This window comes from Thamnophis sirtalis, unplaced genomic scaffold (assembly GCF_051295495.1).
Source record: "Thamnophis sirtalis isolate CommonGarterSnake01/CBP01778 unplaced genomic scaffold, rThaSir2_p1.2 scaffold_9, whole genome shotgun sequence".
NCBI lineage: Eukaryota > Metazoa > Chordata > Lepidosauria > Squamata > Natricidae > Thamnophis > Thamnophis sirtalis.
The window spans coordinates 20,658,944-20,685,397 of NW_028261389.1; the positions used below are offsets into that span (position 1 = coordinate 20,658,944).

Below are 26,454 nucleotides of genomic sequence, written 5' to 3' on the forward strand. Positions count from 1 at the left end.
TTGTTTGTTTGTTTGTTGTTTGTTTGTTTACTTATTATTTTTGTCAACAAGTTCAAAGACAAGTGTCAGTATAGACATAGACATGGGCACATGGAAAAAAAATGGCACAAATAAATGGATATAAATAATACAACATGGCCATAAACACATAAGATTAGTAAATATAAATGGGGACAGTAGGACAGGGATGGTAGGCACGCTGGTGCGCTTATGCACACCCCCTTAAGGACCTCTTAAGAAACGTGTGAGGTCCACGGTAGACAGTTTAAGGTAAAAAAAGTATGGGGGTTAGAGGAACTAACAACAGGATCAGGTAGAGTGTTCCAGACATTTACTACTCTGTTGCTGAAGGCGTATTTTCTGCTACCAAGATTAGAGCAGATTACATTTAGTTTGTATCAATTGGTAGCTCTTGTGTTATTGCAGTTGAAGTTAAAGTAGACGCGAACAGGGAGGACGTTATGGCAGATAATTGTGTATACTAAGCTTAGGTTGGAATGTAGATGGCCTTGTTCAAGGTTATCCAGGCTTAAATTTCAAGCCAGGTGGTATAAGGAATTTTATTACAAGCAGAAGAGTTGAGTACTCTTCTTGTAAAATACCTCTTGACCCTCTCTAATGTATTAATGTCCGAAATGCAATATGGGTTCCAGGCAGGTGAGCAGTATTCAAGGATAGGTCTGGCAAAGGTTTTGTATGCCCTAGTTAGCAGCTTAACGTTACCAGAGAGAAACCTTCATAAAATGAGGTTGATACCTCTGAATGCCTTTTTTGGCAATGTTGTTACAGTGGGCTCTGGGGCTTAGATCTGTGACAGTCCTGTGTTTTGAGAGGGGACAGGTATAGGTTGCTTCAGCATATTAGCAGGATCTTTTTAAAAAATCAACAGTTTTTTTTAAAATTGTAAGTGGGGCATAGGAAGGTGACTTGGAAATATCTGAGCTTGAGCAAAATTAAAATTAAAGATTAAAGAAAAATGAACAATTAAGAAATGGTGGGGAGAAAAAGAAATCTGCTGAAGATTTTCCCATCGTTAGCTCATGATGAAGTTGATGCATGAGTTAGGTGCACTATATTAGATTAATAATTAATTAATTAATTAAAAGACTCCATAAACTACTTTGCACGGAAAATCTTAGTGGTGGGAGGAGAAGATGATTTCTGCTTATCACTCTTCAACTAGCACCGAATCAAAATTTCTCCCTTCAAAATATTCCCTAGTGGAATGGTGAGGGAAAATGAAATGGTGAGGGAAATCTAGCAGGATACAAGGAGCTGAGATGAAATCTACAGGCTCACCAGATGCACTTCTAACTTTTCTCAAGATACATTACAGGTGGTCCTCAATTTACAACAGGTCATTTGGTGGCCGTTCAAAGTTACAACGGCAGTGAAAAATGTGATTTACAATCGTTTTTCAGTTATGACCTTGGCAGAATCCCCATGATTATGTGATCAAAATTCAGATGCTTGGCAACTGGCTCATATTTATGACCAAATGCCTTGAATTGCAGTTTGTTGAAAAAGCCTTTAAAAACAATTTATTTCCACCCCGGCTTTATCATGAACAGTTTTCTGGAACCAATAGTGATTTTTGACAGAATATATATGGGGATTTTGGACATCTAAGTGAATCAGATTTTATTGCTGGGTTTATTATTAAAGCTTTTGCTTTTTGTGATTTTATCTTAGATACTCACTTGAGGGTTCTTAAAAGTTGCCTTAAAAGTCAAATAAATTAATCCTTATATTCTTGAACTAGCTGTTGTATTTTTTTAATTATTTTATAGGGCCTATGTATGTGACTTTCAGTTAGGAAGATGAATATTCCAGAACCATATTAACCTATTTCTTGATAACATTGAAAATAAACAATGAAGGCATGGACTTTTCACAATACGGGATATGCCATCTTATAGTTATGCTGAAGTGCTGGTCAGACGTTACTGTTAGCTTCTTCTTCTAGGTCCAAAAATCCTTTCAATTGAAGGAAGTATACAGATATTGATTTTTTTTAAAAAAAATTTTTAACTTAATTTAATATTTTTTTCGAATTATAAGGGGTGAAGAAAGTTATGTGGATGCTTGTGCGTTATGACCTTAAGGAAAGGTAAGCCATAACAGAGAGTCCTCCAGATGTAGTGCCTTCTGCTAAAACCAAGTTGTCTATATCATTCTACAATTATGTATATGCAAATGTAGCTGTGTTTCTGATTGCATTTAAATTCTTGGTTCATTGCTGTTTCTTGGAAGTTGTCTTTTCCATCTAAAAGTTAAATCCTGCCAATACCCAGAGGTAAAAGGAGGCCTTCATAAGAGTGAATAATTACAGATATGAATAATTAGAAAGTTCCATAACAGTTAAAGGAAAACAAGCACCATTTTGCTAACAGCTCATTAATATGAGTAGCGTACTTCTGGCCTCTTCCCCTGGACAAATGCTTTCATTACAATAAAAACATGGTTTCTGGCTAACAAATATAGATATTGGAGATGTCACTATCAATATTTTCTTCTCTTTGGGTGTCTGTTCCCTTAATGATTGTGCAAAACTTTGATTTGGTTTCCAGTAAGAGCCACATGGTTACAATGAAATATAGCACCTACCTGTTAGATTCTAAGGGTTGCCTGATTATTTTCCAGAATGAGTGGCTGCCCTTGAAGTATCTGAACAATCCCAGGAAAAGACTCAGCTACTTTAAAGAGTAGACAGGCCATATACTGCAAAGATCATTTTAGAAAATAAACTTGAAATACTGCAGAGTTATACAGAGAAGAGCAACCAGGATGATTAGGGGACTGGAGACTAAAACAATGAAGAATGGTTAAAGGAACTGGGCATGGCTAGTCTAGTGAAGAGAAGGACCAGGGGAGACATGATAGCAGTGTTCCAATATTTGAGGGGCTGCCACAGAGAGGAGGAAAGGGTCAAGCTATTTTCCAAGGCCAGACCTGAAGGCCAGACAAGGAATAATGGATGGAAACTGACCAAGAAGAGATTCAACCTAGAAATAAGGAGAAAATTTCTGACAGTGATAACAATCAACCAATGGAACAGAAGTTGCCTTTGGAAGTTGTGGGAGCTTCATCACTGGAGGCTTTCAAGGGGAGATTAGACTGCCATTTGTTGGAAGTGGATAGGGTCTCCTGCTTGGGCAGGGGCTTGGACTAGATGACCTACAGGGTCCCTTCCAAATCTGTTAATCTAATTTAATTATACTGCATAATGAAGCAAAAAAATTCCTGCCTTCTATTCATAATGCAACAGGCAAATAGAACAGGATATATTTGGCTTATTTATTTATTAAACTGGGGGAACACAAAATATTTAGGCCTGAAGGGGAAAAACTGAAGAGATCTCTCTGGATCCAATCTGTCTCAGTCACCGGGACCAGAGGTTTAGTCTTCATGTTGAAGCACAACCTCAGGGAACATCCTTCCACTGGGATGTGTGTGACACATGTTATGGTAGAGAGACATTCCTTGAGGATGGACTTCAGCATGGATCTGAAAGCTCAGAAGACTAAGCCTCTTGTCCTAATGACTGACAAAGATTGGATATTGCAACATTATCCTGGGACACAGATATCTGCCTTCATTCACAAAGAGGTGGTGATAGCATTCCGCACACCCTCTTTATGGACCTCTTAAGAATGAGGTGAGGTCCATGGTAAACAGTTTAAGGTTAAAGCTGTGGGGGTTTGAGGCTGTAACAACTGGGTCAGATAGAGCACTCCAGGTGTTGACCACTCTGTTGCTGAAGTCGTATTTTCTGCAATCGAGTTTGGAGTGGTTTACCATGAGTTTATATCATTTGTTTGTCCATGTATGGTTGAAGCTGAAGAAGTTGTTGACAGGCAAGACATTATTAGCAGACAATTTTATGTTCTCTGCTTAGATTGAACTGCAGGCGGCACTGTTCCAGATTGTCCAGGCCCAAAATTTCAAGTCTGGTGGCATAGGGAATTCTATTGTGAGTAGAGGAGTGGAGTACTCTTCTCATGAAATACCTCTGAACCCGCTCAATCTTGTTAATGTCTGATATACAGTGTGGTTTCTAGGCCAACAAGGTGTATGGGAGAATTGGTCTGGCAAAGTTTTTGTATTCCCTAGTTAGCATTTTAGAGAGCAAAAAACAGGTTCATGGGATTGCAGAGTCAAAAAAATCAGAACCAACAAATCAACTTTAGAAACAATTACCCAGAGAGTTGTTGCTGTCCTTCTTTTCACTGAATGTAGTTGAGGCTGTAGTCAAACTATCTGTCAGGGAAGCTTTAATTTGGATTATTGTTCTGAGCAGGGATTTGACTCAGTGGCCTGTTCTATTATGTTATTAGGATAGAGGAGTAATTTTATAAGCAAGACAAGTACACTAGATTCCATTACTCTTCATATGCCTGTACGTTGCAAACACACGCAAAGTCCATGAAAGTCTGGTGGCCACCCAACAGCAGAATCCTAAAACCCATGCCTGTGCTGCATACCCATTATAACCCAAACCAGTATATACTAATATACTTATTTTATGTAAGTGATTTTTATCATCTTTCATTTATAAAATCTACTACCGTGTTTCCCCGAAAACAAGACAGGGTCTTATTTTCTTTTGACCCCTGAAATAAGCACTTGGCCTTATTTTTAGGGAGGTCTTATTATTTTTGTTGTGCAGGAGGTGGCGGGTATGGTCACCTCATGGCTGCTGCTGTGTTGCAATATTTTCAGGGAGGGCTTATTTTCAGGGGAGGGCTTTTAGCGCATGCTCTCAAAAGCCCGATTGGGCTTATTATCCAGGGGGTGTCTTATTTTCAGGGAAACAGGGTATGATGATGATGATGATGACGACGACGACCACAACTACAACTGCTATCCCATCCTTCTGTCTATAGGATAGAATGGTCAATCTTCATGCACAACTGTGATAAACAAAATATCAGTACTACAACATTTGATCAGACAAATTGAATCAAACAGATCATTTGCCTAACGTCTTTATGAGCCACGGTGGCTCAGTGGTTAGAGTGCAGCACTGCAGGCTACTTCTGCTGACTGCCAGCTGACTGTAATTTGGCAGTTCAAATTTCACCAGGCTCAAGGTTAACTCAGCCTTTTATCCTTCCGAGGTGGGTAAAATGAGGACCCAACTTGTTGGGGGTAATAGGCTGATTCTGTAAACTGCTTAGAGAGGGCTGCAAAGCACTATGAAGCAGTATATAAGTCTAAGTACTATTGCTATTGCTAAAACACAAGATGTTTTGTAGGAAAGAAGTTCCAAATAATGCATCTGAAGAATATTATCCTTTGAGTTACTCAATTGCCAACAGTTTCCCCTAAAAGAAGTTGAAAAACTTTCTTGCTCTCTTCAACTTTAAATGCAATTTAATGTCACCTTTATTTTTACTTCACCATCACTTACTGTTTAAATTGTTGCCATTGTTTTCACTGCTCCTATCCATTGTTATTTGTAATGTTATGTTGTCCTAGAAAATCAGTACACTTCAGGGACAAGATATAAATACTTTAAATGAGGGGAAAAAAAGAGAGTGGATGAGTGGGTGGATGGGATTAAAAAAAGTAATAGTAAGGTCCTAGCAAAGTTAAAGATTTTGATATTTCTCAGTAAATCAATATGATAGAAAATACAATCTAGCTTTGCCATGAATTTCTTTTTTTATAAAACTAAGTATTAATCTAGCATGCAAGTTGAGCCATGTTTACTCATCTCCTTTTAGTCCTACTCATATGAAAATATATTTGCAGGTCAATGCATCTCTATGACCATAAATCATCCCAATTCAGCATTTATTTGTGAATTAATTTCTATTTACCAATCCAAACTTTGTTTTTTAACGAAGTCAGATGTCTGCCCTGAAGAAGTTTTATTTGATGTACAGATTTCAGAAACAAATAATACAATACAATAGCAGAGTTGGAAGAGACCTTGGAGGTTTTTTAGTCCAACCCCCTGCTTAGGCAGGAAACCCTATACTGTTTCAGACAAATGGCTATTCAACATCTTCTTAAAGACTTCCAGTGTTGGGGCATTCACAACTTCTGGAGGCAAGCTGTTCCACTGATTAATTGTTCTAACTGTCAGGAAATTTCTCCTCAATTCTAAGTTGCTTCTCTCCTTGATTAGTTTCCACCCATTGCTTCTTGTTCTGCACTCAGGTGCCTTGGAGAATAGTTTGACTCCCCCTTCTTTGTGGCAGCCTCTGAGTTATTGGAACACTGCTACCATGTCTCCCCCTTGTCCTTCTTTTCATTAAACTAGACATACCCAGTTCCTACAACCGTTCCTCATATGTTTTAGCCTCCAGTCCCCTAATCATCTTTGTTGCTCTTCTCCGCACTCTTTCTAGAGTCTCAACATCTTTTCTACATCGTGGCGACCAAACTGAATGCAGTATTCCAAGTGTGGCCTTACCAAGGCATTATAAAGTGGTATTAACACTTCACGTGATCTTGATTCTATCCCTCTGTTTATGTAGCCTAGAACTGTGTTGACTTTTTTGGCAGCTGCTGCACACTGCTGGCTCATATTTAAATGGTTGTCCACTAGGACTCCAATAGGCTAACTTAACCTTCCAGAACCATGAAATGACAAAATAAATTATTCACTCAGGATTCTGTCCTTTGTCTGTCCAAAACCCAAACAGAATGGGACCAAATTTGACATAGTAGGCAAAGCAGAAGACAGATAAAAATTGAAGCAGAGCTAGATCAGGGCCTACAGAGAAAAATATTATAAAGAATTGGTCCAATGCATACTTAGGGGAGATGCAGGAGGGCAGTGGCTCAGGAATGGAATGGAATGAAATAGAATAGCAGAGTTGGAAGGTCTTCTAGTCCAAACCCCTGCTCAGGCAGGAAACTCTATACCATTTTAGACAAATAGTTGTCCAATTTCTTTATAAAAACTTCCAGTATTGGAGAATTCACAACTTCTGGAGGCAAATTGTTCCACTGGTTAGTTGTTCTAAGTGTCAGGAAATTTCTCCTTAGTTCTAGGTTGCTTCTCTCCTTGATTAGTTTCCACCCATTGTTTCTTGTCCTGCCCTCAGGTGCTTTGGAGAATAGTTTGACTTTCTCTTCTTTGTGGCAGCCCCTGAGATATCAGAACACTGCTATCTTGTCACCCACTAGTCCTTCTTTTCATTAAATTAGACATACCCAATTCCAGCGGCCTTTTTTTGTTCTAGTCTCCAGTTCCCTAATTGTCTTTGTTGTTAAGTAACTACTCCATTCTAAGCCTCCAGTCATGTAATCCAGAGCAGAACACATGAAGCTGACCCTATGTTTCTAGTGAACACATCGACTTTCAGAGATGCAACACATTGCTTTGTTATGCAGAACATACAAACATCTCCTACAACCACTGCAAATGTAATGGGCTGGAAAGCCTTGCAGAATTCACACACTGAAAGTTTTCTCTACCTTGCTAATTTCGATCAAATATTTAGGGGCCCATTTAAAGCATACCAGTATTCCCGGAAATAAAGATGATGCTGGTATTTTACTTTACAACATTACAGGCTTCCTGTTTTTAAACTGAAACCCTGGAGGAAATGGAATCAGTGAACCTATTAACATCTATAATCAACACTTTTGGCAACCCCAGACGTAAATAATGGGGAACAATCATCTCCATAGAGTTCAATTATGAAAATACAAAAGCTATTTATCTGGACAATGGGATCCATATAGAGATGGTTTTAGGAGCGGGGGAAGAGAATGTATAAACACAACACATAATTGGCTTGTAATTAGCTTATGGAACTCAGCCAGAAGATGTGATGGTCACTATTTAAAATGGCTTTGAATCAATTTGTAGTCTAGAGATGAATCAATTGCTACTAAGTAGAATACAGCTTGAATATTAGATTCAGAAAATAAAGTTGTGGACTTCTGCTTAATGTAGATATACCAGATATATCTGCATGACTAAGGAGTGAAATAAAATTCTGGAGTTGGGTGAAATTTAAGTTTTGGGTGAAATTTAAGTTTTGGGTTTCTACTTGTTGATAGAAGTAAACTAGAGGTGGTATTCTGCCAGTTCGCCCCGGTTCAAGTGAACCAGTAGCAGCGGCGGGAGCCTCCGCCCACCCTCCCAGACCTCATCACGGGCACTCTGCGCATGCGCAGAGTGCATGGTCCCAGTTCCGAATCGGTAGCGAAGAAAAAAGGAAACCATTACTGATGTAAACTGCTTCTTTCCTTACCATAGTTGAGTAACAAAAGTTTTAAAATGCAATGACTGAACAGGCTTCTCTTTTTCTTTAGGAAAATATTTATTTGCAAGAAAATAGATAAAGCATTACATAGTTACATACAAAAAGCATTTAGTTTGCAGTTTCATTTTAGACTTGTGTGCTTAATAAAAGTATTTTTTTTACACAAAATGTGTTTGCCGCTCCCAAGTACATGAGGACATATTTAGAAGTGCACATATATATGGTATATTGAAATAAAAATGGTACAGAACATATTAAACCAATGCCACTGTTGCTTAAGGTATTGACTTTTTAAAAAAATTACTTTATGCTTTTTGTTAAATAATTGCAGTATTTAATCAGTCAGTTCCATTTAAACATGGGTAAAACATATTTGCATATTCACATAGCAGAAATAACAGATTTTCTTGGGACAGAAAACTGTCAATACGGATGGCCCAATTTAACAAGTTTTGGGCTTACATGAAACAAATTACAGATATAATTATTATTAAACAAATACTTATAGCACTTTTTTTTGCTTGACACTAATCCTCAAGCTGATTTATAATAATAAGTGAAAACTTAACTTATAATAAGATTCTCTAAAAGGCAGTAATAATTTATGGACATTCCAGGGAACTTTGATGTATGTAGCCCCTGACTGAGATACAGAAAGACATCATGTGAGTCTAATTCTGCTGATTTTAATAGGATTATGTGTTGCAATGTATAAAATCATAATCTATATTTCAAGGATAAGAAAATGTTTAGCCTGAATGTCAGTATCTTTATGAATGAAATAAATAAATTTATTTATAAATTTATAAATAAATTTATTTATAAAGAAAGAAAGAAAGAAAGACATTGTCCCATTGACAACATACACAACAGAGACTCATTTTAAGTGATGTATAATTAGAGCCACACGTCACAAAATAGACAGGACCAAGAATCAGAATGATTTAAATTTTATACAACATTTAGCCTTGAAACAAGCAAATCAAGGTGGATATGCTTACCCAACTTTGAGCTCAACACCTGAGAAAAGATGCTAAAATGGGTCCGAAGATCCTTTAATTTTTTGCACAGAAAATTAAGGAGAATTAAATTGCACTTTCATTTCAACCAGCCTGTAAACTATATATATATATGCCCCATTCATTGCAAAGTTGATATTGTATATTTATTCATTTAATTTTATCCTAGTTTATTAGGCACAACTCAAGGTGGCAGGTATAATATAGCACATATATCTCCTATTTTTCCTGGTGGGTTGAGAGACAGAACAAATGGCCCAAAGTCATCCAGCCAGCTTTCATACCTAAGGGTGAACTCATAATCTCCCAGTTTCTAATCCAGCATCTCAAACACTTTAACCAAACTGATTCTAGCTTATATTTTAGTATATGCATTTGTATTACTTTCTTGTATTTATTGTATTCCAACGGAATCAGTGTGGTATGTTTTGCATTACTTAACAGTGGCAGGATAATTGTCTTATTATCACTTCCTGCTATTGTCAAGGCCCAAGCAGAGCCCATTCTACAAACATTTAAGCATCTATTACCACACAGCCATTGACTTCCATACATCATCTATCATATCTATCTTCCATATGTCATCTCATTCCCTCTCATTCACTATGCATCCTCACCATTTTGTTCACATTTAAATTGTACCAAGGTGTTGTTTGGAGACTTCATAAAGACTTAAGTTAAATTTAGCTAATGTGCATTTATTTATAAATAAATACTGTTCTTAGACAGTTCTTCCCGATTCTTTTTCGAAGGAAAAAAAATCAGACTATGTTCTTTGGAACAAAAAGATGCTACCTTTTTCACCGTCCTTGACTTACGAGCACAATTGAGCCCAAAATTTCTGCTGTTTAAGTGAGATATGAAGTGAAGTTTAGCCCATTTTGCAACAATTTCTTGCCACAATTCTTAAGTGAATCACTGTAATTGTTACATCAGTAACACAGTGGCTAAGTGAATCTGGCTTTTTCCACTGACTTGGCTTGTCAGAAGGTTGCAAAAAATGATCACATGCCCACAGGACACTGCAATCATCATAAATATGAGTCAGATGGCAAGGGTCCAAAATTTTGATCATATGACCATGGGGATGCTGCAACGGTTGTGAAAAACAGTTAAGTCCCTTTCTTTAATGCCATTATAACTTCGAATGGCCACTAAATGAACTGTTGTAAGTCGAGGACTACCTGTACTTTAAAGAGGATGGAATTGGGGAAAGAGATTTGAATAATATGTACCAGAAGAGGACCCTGCACCCTGCACAGCCTAATTCTGCCTTTCAAATGAGCCGCAACCACTCAAAACTCCAAGCAGTGTTCTGAAGTCTGCAAATACCTCAACTTGTTATTTGTGATTTTAAAATATGCAAAACTAAAACAAAAAGGAAAGGACAGATTTAATCCACTGGGTATTGATGACACAAGAATGTTTATCTTGCAACAAGTGTGTTTATGAATAAGGGAAGGTTCCCTAATAACATGTTACAAAATTTTCAACATAAACCAGCATCTTTCATCTTTCAGGTTTTTTTTAAATTGCATCTTCTTAGGCAATTTAAACATATATAAAGCTGGCTGATAAATTCTGTCTTTCTTGCCAGAGGTCATATTCTTTATGGGAGTGGGGAAATGTTCTACTACATGAGAACCAACACCTCTGGGCTCTGAGTTGTGGAATTCAGATTTACAAGGCTAAGGTACAAGCTATTGAGTGAGGGACACAGACTAATAAATCAACATGACCAGCTGGGCTACACGGTGTTGGAGTACACCTTCAAAATAACAATATAAAAAAGCAGTTTTATTTCAATGAGCAATTACAGAAGAATTATTTTTGTCACAAAGTGAGAGAGAAGATGCTAAAGATAATTTTCATACTGGGAGGAGGGCAATTAATATTAGTCATTCATTTTATTGACCGCCAAACTATGAATAGATAGCACCCACTCCTCAAAATTGAAGGGGTGTGTGTGTGGGGGGGGTGGTTCTTATTCTCAGTTATGTCTTGAAAGACATTTCAAATTTGACATTCAACCCAGATTTATAAATCATGAACTGAATGTTTCTAGGGTTAAAAGAAAAAGGAGAAACAAATTGTCAGATTCTTATAGAATGGGAAAGCTACGAATTTGCATCGGTCATCCAATACAGAAATATTAACTAGTTAAAATACTTTACTTTGCATAATAATAAAATACAGTGAATACAATCAAAGCATATACATAGCAAAAGAAATACACCGTCTACCTACTACTCAATTATTAAGAGCATCACAAGCCCATAATTGATTTCCATAAATAGACAGTTTAAAATAACGTTCTCTTATTTTAGAGCCCACCCACTAGCTATACAAAATCTATTAAGCTAGACATCTGGAATCACATAATGAATAATACAGTTCCTTAAAATAAACATTGTTACCCAAGTTTGATATCTGAAAATCCCCCACTACAAAGTGACTTGGAGAAATTATTATTTTTAACTCTAAGCATATAAGTAATTGTTTGATGAAGGGTCCCATGTAACTGTATTTTATAGAGGAGGTGCTGTTTTAACATATTGATACTAATAATTCCTTCCCAAAAGTTCTGATCATTTCAGATTACAGAAATTGAGATGGCTGAGACTGGAATTTTTGCTGGTTTCACAGCCAAAAGCTTATTTAAAAACAAGTACAACAGAGGGGACAAAATAACACATTAGGAAATAGGGGGGGGGGGAATCTTATTTAGATTAAACTTTTAAAGGTTTAATGCCTGGAGTCTAAACTAAGTTTTAGAAGCTTTTCAAAGTCCACTAAGATCATTTGAAAGAACTTATAACCTTGACTTGTCATTCCAGCTTGGATCATAAGAAAAAAAAACACCCTAATAAATACTATTTACAGCAGAAAAATACAGGAGAGTATAAGATATCAGGGAATATAAGCAACCAGATTCTCATATCCTCATGAGAATCTGGTATACATTCTCTACAACTAGGCTTAGTGGATATTTCTGGGGAGTTGTAGTTACAACGCAGCAAGAAATCATCAGATTGGGAAAAATTAAACCAATGTACTGAAAGATGACGCAAAGCTTTTTCAGTTTTTAGAGATGTCATCATGGGAGAAAAGGAATTATGAAGCCTCTGAGTCTAGCAAAACCAAAGTGTTTTGCCAGAACTAACTATTCTTGTCCACTGAGGTTCAACAAAGAACATCTCTACAGTCCAATTCTTCTAGAGCAGATAGGAAAAAAGTTGGTTATGCTTCTGTTTCACCATAATTATGGACGCCCCAGAGGAGATTTTTCACTGAAGGCAACACCTTACCCATCGGTCGCTCATCAAAATAGTATCAACATAGTTCTTCCCACTATGAATATTATGGTAGAAATAAGGCATGACACAATTAAAAAAACAGAGCAAGAAAATAATTCAAAAGGTCTGCATTTATCATATTTCCACATCAATACCATCATCCTGGATGTAGGAACAAAATGACCAACCATCAGATGAAAAATTAGAATTTTTGGAGTCAACCAAAGCCACTTTCTCATATTAAAGAAATCAGACAAGTCGTCCATTCTTGCCACTGAGATTTACTGACAGTGAGAAGTCCTTCTGATGTTTTGTTTGCAATAAAAATAAAGATGTAAGGGGGGAAATGTTTCTTTCTCCTATGATGTAGCATTGACTCTTCTGTCAATTTCAACGATCTTTAGTGTTTCATTTGTATCCAGCTCTGAACTGATTCTATAAGCAGAGAAGAGAAAGAATTCAGGTTACTATAAAATACTAGTATAAATAAAACAAAGTAAAACAAAAATGACTACTGGGGATTTTTTAAATTGTTATTTAATTAAACATTTTAGCTTCATTACACAGCAGCAAGATATCAAGTGATATGAAGCTCAACTTTCCCATTCCCAAATCTTTAACTTTAAAAGAATTTGAGATCTGTCATTTCCAGAGTATGTTCTCTATCAAAAATTGTAAGAATTTTTTTTTAAAAAAACTATTTATTAAATTTATGTGCTGCCCATCTGACTGGATGGCAAAGTGACACTGGATAGTTTAATTTACTCAATTCAACGGCAGTCCTACCATCTTTTTCCTGGAAGCAAGTCACACTGAATTCCATGGAAATTACTTCTGAACAGAGAGACATCCACTAGATTATATTATTCATGTCTTCATTTTAATTGCTCAAAACTTCAGTTTTCAATTAAGTAAAAAGGTGTTTCCAATGAATCAGGCAGCATTTTTAAACTCTGAGTTCTGATAAAACTTGCAGATGGCAAGTGTCATTTTTAACATTGCCATCTGTTAGCAAAAGTGCTTTCTTTGCTAAAGTAATGCCTACTGTGGTATAAAAATTTAGAAGATATAATATACAGAAACCATACTTTTAGTCCTTTGATACAATTACCTTTCTTCTGCTGCAAATGTATATACAGTCAACTGAATAACACTCATACATACAATTATTTAGTTGCGTGTGTGCGTGTGTGCGTGCGTGCGCACATACATGTATGTATAAATGCATGTGTACAGGTCTGTATGTATGTATGTGTCAGGGGTGGGTTCCGGCAGAGACTATTGCTCGTTCGTTTACGGATACACCGTGCGCACATGTGCTTGATGCACAGTACAACTAAAATTGTTGTGTGCATGCACAGAAACAAAAAAACAAGATGGCGGCACCTATGGCGCTGCTGGGAAAACCCAGGCCGCCAAGCTACTACCAGTTCAGCCGAATCGGGCCGAACCGTTAGGAACCCACCACTGGTATGTGTATAGGTATGTATCAGAGTTCCAGCAGTCACTACTGCCGGTTCGTTCATGGGTACCCCGGCACACGCGCAACCAATAAAAATTGTTATGCATGGAAGCAAAAAACAAGATGGTGGCGCCTACGGCACTGCCTGGGGAACCGGTCGGGGGCATGGCAGGCCTGGGTCACTGCCCGTCCCAGTGACCCAGGCCGCCAAACCACTACCGAACCGAACCAGTCTGAAGCAGTAGGAACCCACCACTGTTATGTATGTATGTCAATCCTTCTAGCATTCAGCTATAGCCACTCTGGAAAAAGGAAATCCAGACTGCCTCCTGCAGCAGTGGCTGTCTAGATGTTGTTTTCCAAGTGCATTGGCTTTTTGTAGTATTCTTGGCAAGGAATATTTCCCAGGTACTGCTCATTCATCATGCTGACTGGCTCTATTATCTTTCCAATCATTCTGGCCATGGTTTTTTTTTTCTTGGAAGAAATGATCAATCAAGAGTGGAGCATAAGGACCTTTTAAAAATTTCCCCACACATCTGTAAACAGAGAAGTTAGGTGGACACATTGTATTTCCATTTGTACTTGTAAATCTGTGCAAGAAGAAATACAGCTTATTGATTTCTAAATAAAGCTCCATATTTTTGCTGGTATAAAAGTCCAAGGAGAAGAGCCAACAGCTTCACTCTGCTGGAGAAATAATTATACAACCAAATAAATAACATTTATGCCCTGCCTCAGACACCTTGTAGCTAAATAGGTCCTACATCATACTGCACCCCTGAAAAATCTCACTGCATTTTTCTTCTCCTTTGAAACTAAATTATTTGTCACCAAGTTGAATGGGAACTAGTAAAAAAAAATGCAGTTTGATTTCTTTGCCACTCACTACAGTAGATACTTTTTCTTTCCCAGGATCTTTCTTCAAAACCAAACACTTACAATGGGCTGTGAACCATCTACGTTTGTTTGTTCCCATTCGAATTTTGCCAAATACTCACCTGTGCTGCTGCAGCCCCACCAGCCTTGTCTCATTGGCTATTGTGATCTCTGTAACCTGATTGGGTTGTGACTTGGACATGGGTTCCAAAGACAGGGCTTTGGAGGCATCCAAGTGCCTGTCCCAGCCATTGTTGTGATCAGACAAGGGCTGCTCCTCCAGTGGATGAGGTCCCTCATAAGTCAAGAGGCTCCTTGATCTCACTGCCGGGGGGGGGGGGGGGGGGAAGGGAAGACAAGGAAGAAATGGTGTGAACAAGAGCAAATCTAACACCTATGAAGACAAGAAGCTTCACTGATAGCAGAGTTATTTTGTAACACTGTTCTCAGAGATCATAATCAATAGAAATCATCAGGTGTTGACTTTTAAATCTTCTAAAATATAAAGTTGATTCTTACTGTTACATTTACCTTATTTAATTCATACACAGTTGCCTTTTTCTATTTTTCCTCCCCAAAACCTGGTGCTTTTCAAATGTGTTCACTATCAACATCTAGAGTTTGCAGTTGAACACATTTTGAAGGGCTTCAAGTTAAGAAACGATTGTCTATACTTAAGCAGAGGAAGACTCTTCCCCTTTTTCCGAATGGCGAACATTTTAAATTAAACAAAATAGGCATGTAAGATATCTCAAAATTGAGAACTAGAATTCTTTCCAAATGTTCAAACTGGGCCAACCCACTGACTGTTTCCCAGTCTTTGAACCTCCCATCCCAAATACAAGGGTTTGTTTCTGATAAAGCAACCTAATTCTGCTACTTTCAACGTATGTAAGGAAATCTCAAAAATTAGCATAAGTGTATGCCTTAAACCAGGGGTGTCCAAACTTGGGAACTTTAAGACTTGTGGACTTCAACTCACAGAATCGCCCAGCCAACCTTAAAGTTCCCAAGTTTGGACATCCCTGCCTTAAACTGTCTGGGTTGTGATCAAGACACTCACAAGATCATCAAACCATCTCCAGTGTTATGTCTCCCATATTCTGAAAAAGTATAAAAAGTGGCAATATTGAAGACTTAGGAAAATGCTACCGTGTTTCCCTGAAAAAAAAGGCTGGGTCTTATATTAATTTTTTCTCCAAAAGACGCATTGGGGCATATTTTCTGCTTAGGTCTTGTTTTCTGGGAAATACAGTACTAAATGCATCTGTTTGTGTTGTGACTCAGCAGCAGTCTTCTGTGAGTCCTTTCGGAATGCAAGATTAACGATGCAGCTGGGGCTCGTTAGTGGGGTTTGGGAGATAAAAGGATGGATGCTGCCACGCCCTAGTCGCAGGAGTCAACGTTCCTTCGTGCGTTCCTTGGTTGGTACAACATTGCTTAATCATCAATTGTGGTTTATGTAAGATACACTTGGATAAGTGCTTTGTGTTTCCTGTAACCCTGATTCAAGGCTACACTTGGAGAAGTGCATTGCTTGTAAGAGTTGTTTTGTATTCTGCTATCTGGTCAGAGACTGTATTTATGTTATTTTGGGCTTGAAGCCAGTCTGAGCCGAGAACTGATAAAGAAAGTTCCTTTTAAGTTTAATTGTCTGCCATTTGTTAACGAGCCATGAAGGGGGGACAGAACAGTCTGGTTGACTATCTTAACTGGGTCTTATTTTTGGGGTAGGGCTTATATTACGAGCATCCTGAAAAATCATGCTAGGGCTTATTTTCTGGTTGGGTCTTATTTGGGGGAGAACAGGATATGAATCAGCCAGGTGGTGCCAGTGGATCTCTCCTCTGTAGTTTCAGGGGTTCCTGAGCAGCTGAAAGAAGTGGCATATTTTATTATTCCTTCTGTAAACTCTCTGATGTTTACAGAGGCTTAAACTCTCTATTCAATGAAATCTATCTGGCATTCACCCTGGTGTGAGCCTATTGTCAGGTCCTAGAATATATTAGTTACTAGTTGGTCACTGGTCCCAACACAGGCTCTCAGCTTGTGACTATTGGTTATATTAATTGGGAGGTGTGAACACTAGAATTATAGTTTAAAAGTTTCTGAGTACCTACGATGAGAAAAGATGCCTTACAAACTGAGAACATTAAAACCTCCTGATTTTGCACTCACCTATTGATGCTGTATAGGACTCTGGTGTAGAATGTTGGGTTGGCAGCACAGCTTTTGTGATGGAGGAATGAGGCCCAAAACTCTGCGAAAAGCTGCCCAAAATAATTGCAAAGCATAATACTACAACCTGGGGGGTGGGAGTGGGGAGAAGAGAACACGTTTTACTATACATGATAAAATTAAAATCACGTCATCAGAAGTTAAATATAAATCCAACCAATACAATACAACTTAAGTACAAAACCAACAAAAACTATTCACCAGAACTTCCTTCTCCTCTTCCTTTGCTTAGTTGAAATAATTCTCTGATTGTAGACACCCAGGTGAAATGCTGGGTTAGCTATACAGCTAGACCTCAACTTATTACCATTTTTTAATGTTGGTTCAAAGTTACAACAGCCTCAGAAAAAGTGACATATGAGCGATCCTTGAAGTTATGACGGTCATAATCCAGGTGCTTAGCAAATGGATTGTATTTTACAATGGGTGTAACATGATCACAATTTCTGACCTTCCCAGCCAGCTTTTCACAGATAAAATTAATTCGGGGAAGCCAGTTTGCTTAATGACCAGGTTATTCAATTAATAAACATATGATTTACTTAACAACCATAGTGAAAATGGTTGTGAAATCGAGTGGGTCACATAATGACTTCCTTAAGGATCGCATTGTTTTGAGACTGAAATTCCAGTCCTATATGTTGAGGATTGTCTGTACTAGAAACACATCTTTTTAAGCATGGCAATTCTAGAAGCTTTGGAACCATTCTATTCGGTTGAGATACCCTGTTTCCCTGAAAATAAAACCTCCCTAGATAATAAGCCCAATTGGGCTTTTGAGCGCATGCGCTAAAATAAGCCTTCCCCTGAAAATAACCCCTCCCTGAAAATATTGCAACACAGCAGCAGCCATGAGGTGACCATGCTGGCCACCTTCTGCACTTCTTCAAAAATAATAAAACCTCCCCGAAAATAAGGCCAAGCACTTATTTTGGGGGTCAAAAGAAAATAAGACCCTGTTTTATTTTTGGAGAAACACGGTATTATTTTTAAAAAGTATCCAAAATTTTTATTGGCTTTATATCACCACTTCTACCATTTCAGCTGCTGCTTGTGTGTTCCAATGTGTTTAGAAAGGAACTTAACTGAATCTACTGGATTCAGTAAACACTCCATAAAGAAAAAGAATAATATGAGAAGGAAGGATCTTGAATGGATAAATAAACCATAAGTAACTATATTCTCAGTTGTTAATCCAATTTCAATGTTCATCTAATTAGTAAAGCTAGCCTATAAGCAGATGGCACAGATTTCCTGGGATAATAGAACTTCTAACTAATCGAACTGCTCCCTCCCGGCCCAAAGACATGAAAACATCAGAAAGATAAGTTTGCAGGCTAACATTCTTTTTAATTAATTTTTCTTAGGAGGGCTAACATTGACATTCAAATTAGAATTTGAATTTTAAGAAAATAACTGAAAGGGAAATGCAAAAGAACTTAAAGGGAAATGCATATAAGAAATCATTATTTTGGTGGAAATAAGGGACTAAAAAGGAAAGAAAAATGAAAGTAGTAGGCAATTACTTCCTATCAAGATTGGATTTCAGAGTCTTTGAATATATGATATCTATGCTGCTGGCTACCATAATAACTGTGTTATTTCAATCTTTCTCATGGTCTCCAAACTTCCATTTCTCCATTAGCATTTCTGTCTAACATTATCTCTATGCACCAAACTGGATGCTACATGAAACAACCACTGCAACCTAATGCTGTCCTAAAATACCCACTGTAGACTTGGCCATCACTATCAGAGCAAATGCAATATGTCACCTTTTCTACAGTTACTAGCCAAATACCCGTACTCCGCTACGAAATTATGTGATCGGGCTTGATAAATTGACACTTACCGCTTGAAAATTAATGAATGGTTACAATTGGCCTCTCCTCTCCCCTTCTCTCCCTCAGACTGGCCCCATAGAAGCCTCTCCTATCCTATCCTATCCCCTTCTCTCCCTCAGGCTCCTCTCCAAACTCCCAGCCAGCAGGCCGGCCATGCCCACATCCAAGTGGCAGTTGGAACAGAGCTATTTTCAGGTTGGGAGCGGGGATTAGAATGTCTAACCCCTTCGCATCAGAGTATGTTAATAATAATATAAGAAATACTAATGATCTGATGGTCATTTCGAAAAATCCTTTCTAAGCAAGCACCTAAAAGCCAAGAGGAACATACATGCCACATTTCAAGTTTGTAGGCTTTATGGTTCTGGAAAAGGACAGTCTAACCAAACCTAATCGTTATAGGAGCAGTAAGATTTTAAACAATTGCTCCTTACCAAGATCTCAATGTAGATCTTTTCTTCCCATACCTGGAATTTACTTGGTAAAAAAAATATAAATAGTATTTGGTTGGGGGTCACATCTTATTTGGTCTTTAATCAAAGCCAGTCTGGTATATTGTTTCAAATGCAGATTTGAACCCTCAGTCACAGAAGCTCACAGAGTAACTTGGGACAAGTCACTTTTACTCAGCCCAAGGTTGTTGATGGATGTTCTGACCCAGGCTTCCTTAGAAAGCAAGAAGCAAAGTCTTGGTCCCTGCAAAACCTCTTTTATTTACACAACTGTGAATTCCTTTCATTCACAGTCAGCAAGGCTTAGTAAACAGCCTTTCAGAGGAATGTTTATCCCCACACACCTTATCTTGTTTGGAGCGCTGCCAGATAACTAGTTTCTAAACACAGGGCTAGGCAAACTTGGCACAGAGTCTCTTAAAGTCACAGACATAACTTTCCACTCTCGAACCGACCGAATAAACGAATTGTTTCCTGCAAAAGCCCATTCCCTGTTCGCTCCTCTTTTGTTTCCTAAGGGAGGCACCAATCACCTCCAAGGTGTGGCTTTACTCCTAAGTCAACCCTGCTTTCTTAGCTGTTCTTGCCTTTTGGCAGCTCTGCGCAGGCGCACACTGGAAACAGGCTCCAGCTGTTCTTCTGCCTCACTGCTGTCTAACTCCCTCTCTGCCTCCAATGCAGAGCCTTTGTCTGACCTTTCCTCATTCCCCAGAACTTGCCCATGTTCCTCCCCAACTTCTTCACTATCTGACTCTGTTGCCAGCTCGGCTGGCTGCTGGCGGGCCACAACAATGGAAGGGGAAGGGGGAATGGAAGAGAAAGTGTTCTATACTCTGCTGGAAGCAGAAAGCTGAATATAAAAAAAGAAAGCAATGCTACATGAAGAGCAAAGCGTGAGTCCGTAGGCACTTTTTCCTCATATCATGACAGCGTAAACTACATAGGAATACCAGAGAATGATCAGTGAAAGTCCTAAGGGACCATCAGGGATGAAAAGCTGCTTACCATGAGACATGTCCCTGTTTGTGTACTAGCAGCTTTACAGGACCGTGACACTTTGCCAGCTACCATGGTTTGGAGCCTCTGTAATTGCTGCAGGAGTGTTCTGAAAGACACAGGAGCAGGAACCAATGAATAGGTCAGTTAAGAACATAAACACCCTGGCAGATCAGATTACAGGCCCATTTAGCCCATTCTCCCACAAGTGTCCCTGTGAAATGCACAAGGAATTTAGACAACTAAGGAGAATATTTGTAGCTCGGGGTTGAAATGTGGGGTCCTTGGTGTTCTCTTGAGCTTCTTGGGGAAATGTCTGCAAGAAAACAACCAAGCTCAGAGAGCACCAAGGAACCCCTCAACACAGAGACACCCTGACTACTACCGGTAGCAACCTTCTCTTCCATGAAACTGTCTAATCCCTAATTCTACCCAAGCTGAGAACCATCAATACAGGTTGTGATAGCAAATTCTACAGTTTAACTTTGCACGGTGTGATGAAATGGTTTTCACACATCCTTCCAATTTTTCTGCCCTTATGGTTTCTCAGATGTATTAGATATTTTGAGATTTTTAATACTTCGAGACCTGTCATGAAGAATACACCCACGTAATAAACCCTAGAATATTATCTTTCTTTTCTTGGGGGCTGCTCAATAGATGCAGTTTGATCCAGCTTTTATACAAAATGAAGTTCTAGGGGAGTCTTCCCCCCCAAACACTGTATCTCTGAGACATGCAACACATCTATTAAACTTCAGTTAATCCGGTGAACTGTGGCTTTATGAGAGCTGAAGTCCAGGGCTCATCAGATCTAAGGCTCATCCAGATTTTTGCCAATCCTGATGTGGTAGCCCTGATTCCCTGATTTCTGGGAAAATACAATTTTGAGCAAGACTAGATTAGGGTTGTTAACAAGGAACAATATTATATGTTTAAGTCACAAAGAACAGAGATTTTCTATACTTTATGGCTATTGTATATTCTCCCCATTGTGGGGGTTATTGTCTTATTTACCTTTTTTCCCTTCAAAGATAAAGCATAAGTGCATTAACCTATCAATGTCAAATCTTTTCTCCAGCCACCAAAATCTCTTCCTGATTTGGAAATTTATATTAAACTATTTAGAAGCCTTCCAGGCAGAAATCTGGCCAATTATGATATTCTGTTCTTTGTTAAAGCTGCCAATCCTTAAGCCTATCTCCATCCAAAGCAGGTGTTCTGGCACTGAGTTCCAGTCTCTCCATTTCATAGGAAATTCAACCCAAAATCATTGATTTATCCTTGCCTCGCTTGAGAATAGTTGCTTATGTGCTACTTCAATTATGGCTTTCTCCCTCCAATTTCAGATGCCAAACCCATAGCAAAAGGGGAAGAGCAGCTTACAAAAAAGGAGTACATCCTACTCTTCAGTTGGCCAAAATCCCTTTCCACATCCATCACAGCTGAAAAAGGTATAGGAATCTGAATTTGCTATGGTAACGCCGAGGCCTGCCTTCCAAGTGCAAAACTTATACGTGGAGGCACTAAACTCTGGTTCATCTAAGAAAGGAATGGTTGCGCACTTTTATTTCAATGCTTTTTCTTCTTCTTTAGACCTTTTAAACAGCCATAACTGCTCACCACTGTTTAAACTATGCCAGATTCATTGCCTTAATCCGTTATTGCACCAAAAAGCTGGCAAAATATACGATCAGTAACGGAATGTGAGCCTCCTGAAGGATTTTGCTCAAACCTGCCACTTCGTGTGTCAAAAAATGATAAGTGCCTTTCTTGTTGCTGATGCCTGACTATCTGAGACTGCACTGACAGCCCACGCTGTGAGAAGCAGTAGGCGCAGACAGCTTTGCCCAATTTTCCGTTGCTTGCAAGATTTATTTACTGCAGTGTTTCTATGTCACGCTCTCGGTCTTTCATACAGTATCCAAAGCAGTTTACTGAAATCATTGACACGAAACACAAGTGCACCAACAGATCATTTCCAAGCTCCACAGAGAACATTCTACTATCAAAGGAGTAGAAATTCTGGGGGACCCTTCTCAGTATCTCACAGAACTACAAAACCCAGCCACATCAATAAAACCACTGATTCTCTGCTTCTTCCAGTTCATTCAGGTAGCCTTCAACTTACAACCATCCCTTTAATGACCATTCTAAATTATAATGACACTGCTAAAAGTCACTTATGATCAGGTTTCACAACTTAGAACTGTTGCAACATCCCCACAATCACAGAATCAAAATTTGGAAACTGGCATGTACAGGTAGTCCTTGACCACAACTGAGCTCAACATTTCTATTGTTAAGCGAGACATATGTTAAGTGAGTTTTGCCCCATTTTACAACCTCGCTTGCCTCAGTCATTCAGTGAATCACTACAGTGGATACGTTAGGAATACGAAAGTTAAGTGAAACTGGCTTCCCCATTGACTTCGCTTGTCAGAAGGTTGCAAAAGGGGAATCACATGACTTTTGGGACATAGCAACGGTCGTAGACATGAGTCAGTTGCCAAGCATCTGGATTTTGCTCACATGATCAAGGGGGCTGCTACAAAGGTCATAAGTATGAAAAATGAGCATGTCACTTTTTTCAGTGCTGTTGTAACTTTGAACAGTCACTAAATGAACTGTTGTAAGTTGTAAGTTGAGGACTACCTGTATTTATGACAGTTACAGTGTCCTGGGATCACAGGATCCACATTTGTAACTTTCCCACCTGGCTTCTGAAAAGCAAAGTCAATGGGGGAAGCCAGACTCGCTTAACAACTGCATCATTCATTAACAACTGCAATGATTTGCTTAACAACAATGGGCAAAAAAAAAAAGAACATGGGACACAAGTCACTTAACAGCTGTTTTGCTTAGCAATGGAAATTTGGCACTTAATTGTGATTAGATCTATTGAAACATTTATACAAAAATAATTTAGCTGGTTGATCTCCTGGCCATTCCAATTTTGTTCTGTTCAAAATATAGTATGGAACACACACACAGAAAAAAAAAAAGGGGGGGGGGTAATTTAAAAAAATGGATTGCATATTTTACCTGTTTGTATTCTCCAGAACTTCCACTTTCTTGCGAAGCTCACTGTTCTCAGTGGAGCAGGACTCAACCCTTGGAAATCAGTGAAAATCAAAGGTTTAAAGTTCTGTGTTTGATTAACCAAACAATAATGATGCATACCTTCTGAACTGCCATTAGGATTAAATAAGAATTTGCCGTGAGATTTTCATTTATCAAACTGGCCTTTGATTTTATAACCAAGAATAGCTTATGCTGTAGACAAACCCTGAGTTTAGGAAGGATGGTGAAACTTTTACGATATTGAGAAATAAGTGAAATAAGTCTCCTTTTACCAGTACATTCTGCTCCAAGTTTTATTCGCAGCCTGGATATATTAGATCATGGACGCTATGCTAATATTATCTTTGTATATATATTAGGCATAGCCTGTTCCTTGTGCCATCAATAAATTTGAATTCCCCCCCTCTTAGTAGCCACTAGGGGGCATAGAAGGCACATGTACTTCCAAATTTTGGAGGCCATAGTGGTCCTTTTCAACACAGTAAAACAACTTCTCAAGAGCTGGATCTCTTTAAATTGAATTAGGCCCTTGGCCCATCTATCCTCCTCCCTCCAACAGCTTGCTTTCTACAGGGAATTCTTGATCACAGACATCCTGCAAACAAATGTCTCCTCTTACAATTGGGATCTAAGTTTCCTTTTAGTCCACCTTCTTAGAAGTTGGATCAAAGGAATCCACTGCTCACCTCTTCTCCAAGCTGTCCATGTATTCTTTCTTTTTCCGCCTGCTTTCTTGGGCAGAAATCTAGAAGAGAAAATAGCAGCACCCTTCACAAAACCAGACCAAACCAAACCAACAGGGAGATATATCTCGGAGGACCTCTCATGGACTATGAATGCTAACATGCTTGTGAAGAAAAGGCTGTACTTCCTGAGAATGCTAAGGAAGATAAATCTATCTCAGCACCTATTTCTGTCCTACTATCGCAGCAACATTGAGAGTGTCCTGAAATACAGCATTCTTGCATGGTATGGGAGCAGCTCTGCAGCGGACAAAAAAGCTCTACAGAGAATCATTAAAACTGCCCAGAACATCACCGGGCTCCAGCTACCAGCCCTGGACAACATCTTCACATCTCAGTGTTGTAGGAAGTTGCACAACATTCTCAGAGACTCCTCCCATCCTGCCTACAATCTTTTTGGACTGTTGCCTTCTGGCAGAAGATACAGAACAATTAAAACTCGGACCACACGTCTTCTGAATAGTTTTTATCCCAGAGCTATAATTGCACTCAACAATGAACTAAACGGCCACCATCAGTGAGCTGTTGGACAGCATTACTTGGTCGGCTGTGTGGATGCTTGGGTGATTTAGGGGCGGGGAATTTTTGGTGTGTGGGGGGGGGGGGGGATTGTCATGTGTGTTGGGCCTGGTCTCTGAGTTTTATGTGAATTTCATTGTATGGGTATACTGTATATCAGTGTTTTTCAACCTTTTTTGTGCAAAGGCACACTTTTTTCATGAAAAAAATCACGAGGCACACCACCATTAGAAAATGTTAAAAAAATTTAACTCTGTGCCTATATTGACTATATATAAAGTGTTTTTCCCACGGCACACCTTACACTATGTCACGGCACACTAGTGTGCCGCGGCACAGTGGTTGAAAAACACTGCTGTATATATACGTACAATGACAATAAAGTATTCTAGAAAAGGGGGGGAACCATATGGTTACTCAGTAACAGAATACAAAAATCTTGCAAAACCATGTTCCCCCTTTGGAGGTTAATCTTAGGACAGAAAGGCAGTTAAAATATTTTTAATTCAGCTGCAGGCAAACTTGGAGGCAGAGAACAGCAAGCACAGACATAGTTTACACCCACAGAAAGACTGCAAAGCAGTGGATGGCTTTTAAGAGTGGAAAATTCACAGAGGGACGATATAGTCCATTAAGATCGTCTTTCCTTACTTGCTGGAAAAATGGAAAAAAATAGTGCTGGGGGAAGGGAGGTTGTAGGAACAGATGTGTAAGGGACCAAGTTTGTCTTACCTTATTCTTGATCTTTCTACGGATTTTCTTCAGTGCTTTCTCTTCTGCTTTGGTGAGGGGAAGTTTTGTAGGGATGGGATAGCCTTCTGCTATCAAAGTTCTCTTCTCCTCCTCTGTCAAAATTAGGGGACCTGTGCCCTGAAGTTTCTTTGACAAGAGAGTGAAGAGAGGAAAAGGGAAAAGAATGCACTGGTAAGCATGGGAAACATTTTCTTAAATATTAAATGTATGATCATGACATCAAACAAAAACATTAGAATTTAACATGCAAGCAAGCAGGAACTTCTATTCTCCAAAGCAGTACAGGCGCTGGCTGAGGAATTCTGGGAATTGAAGTCCACAAGTCATAAAGTGGCCAAGCTTTGAGACCCCTGCTTTAAAGGACCATTACCCAATTAGAGGGACAAGGTGGCTCAGTAGCTAAGATGCTGAGTTTGTCAATCAAAAGGTAGGCAGTTCAGCGGTTCGAATCCCTAGCGCTGCGTAATGGAGTGAGTTCCCGTTACTTGTCCCAGCTTCTGCCAACCTAGCAGTTCAAAAGCACATAAAAATGCAAATAGAAAAGTAGGGGCCACTTTGGTGGGAAGGTAACCCTGCTCTGTGTCTCTTTGGCATTGAGTCATGCTGGCCACATGACCATGGAGACCTCTTCGGACAGCGCTGGCTCTTCGGCTTTGAAACGGAGATGAGCACCGCCCCCTAGAGTCAGCAACGACTAGCATATATGTGCAAGGGGAATCTTTACCTTACCCAATTAATATAATAGATTCCATTAATACAATAGACTCAAGAATTTCAATCCACACTAAAAGGTTTGTTTGAAGGAATAAAGAACACTTATTTTGCTTTTTAAGTTTCTAGAAGGATTTATATTAACAGTGCTTTCTTTTAAATTAACATTCAATTCATCAAGGCATTTTCTAATCAATTGACATGTTGTTGATTATTTAGGCTGTTAG

At 38.8% G+C, this 26,454-nt stretch overlaps 1 protein-coding gene across 1 annotated transcript in view; it reads right to left on the minus strand.

The window, feature by feature from the left end:
• Window positions 1-9,839: 9,839 nt before the first annotated feature.
• CREB3L2 (cAMP responsive element binding protein 3 like 2) overlaps window positions 9,840-26,454 on the minus strand; it is a 71,463-nt gene continuing 54,848 nt past the window's right edge. The window contains exons 6-12 of the mRNA XM_014073413.2: window positions 25,496-25,642; window positions 24,188-24,246; window positions 23,463-23,531; window positions 20,427-20,526; window positions 17,066-17,192; window positions 15,010-15,211; window positions 9,840-12,981 (exon numbers count right to left, since the gene is read on the minus strand). Of these exons, the coding sequence (XP_013928888.1) occupies window positions 12,906-12,981; window positions 15,010-15,211; window positions 17,066-17,192; window positions 20,427-20,526; window positions 23,463-23,531; window positions 24,188-24,246; window positions 25,496-25,642 (780 nt within the window). The 3' untranslated portion in view covers window positions 9,840-12,905. The remainder of the gene's footprint in view (window positions 12,982-15,009; window positions 15,212-17,065; window positions 17,193-20,426; window positions 20,527-23,462; window positions 23,532-24,187; window positions 24,247-25,495; window positions 25,643-26,454) is intronic.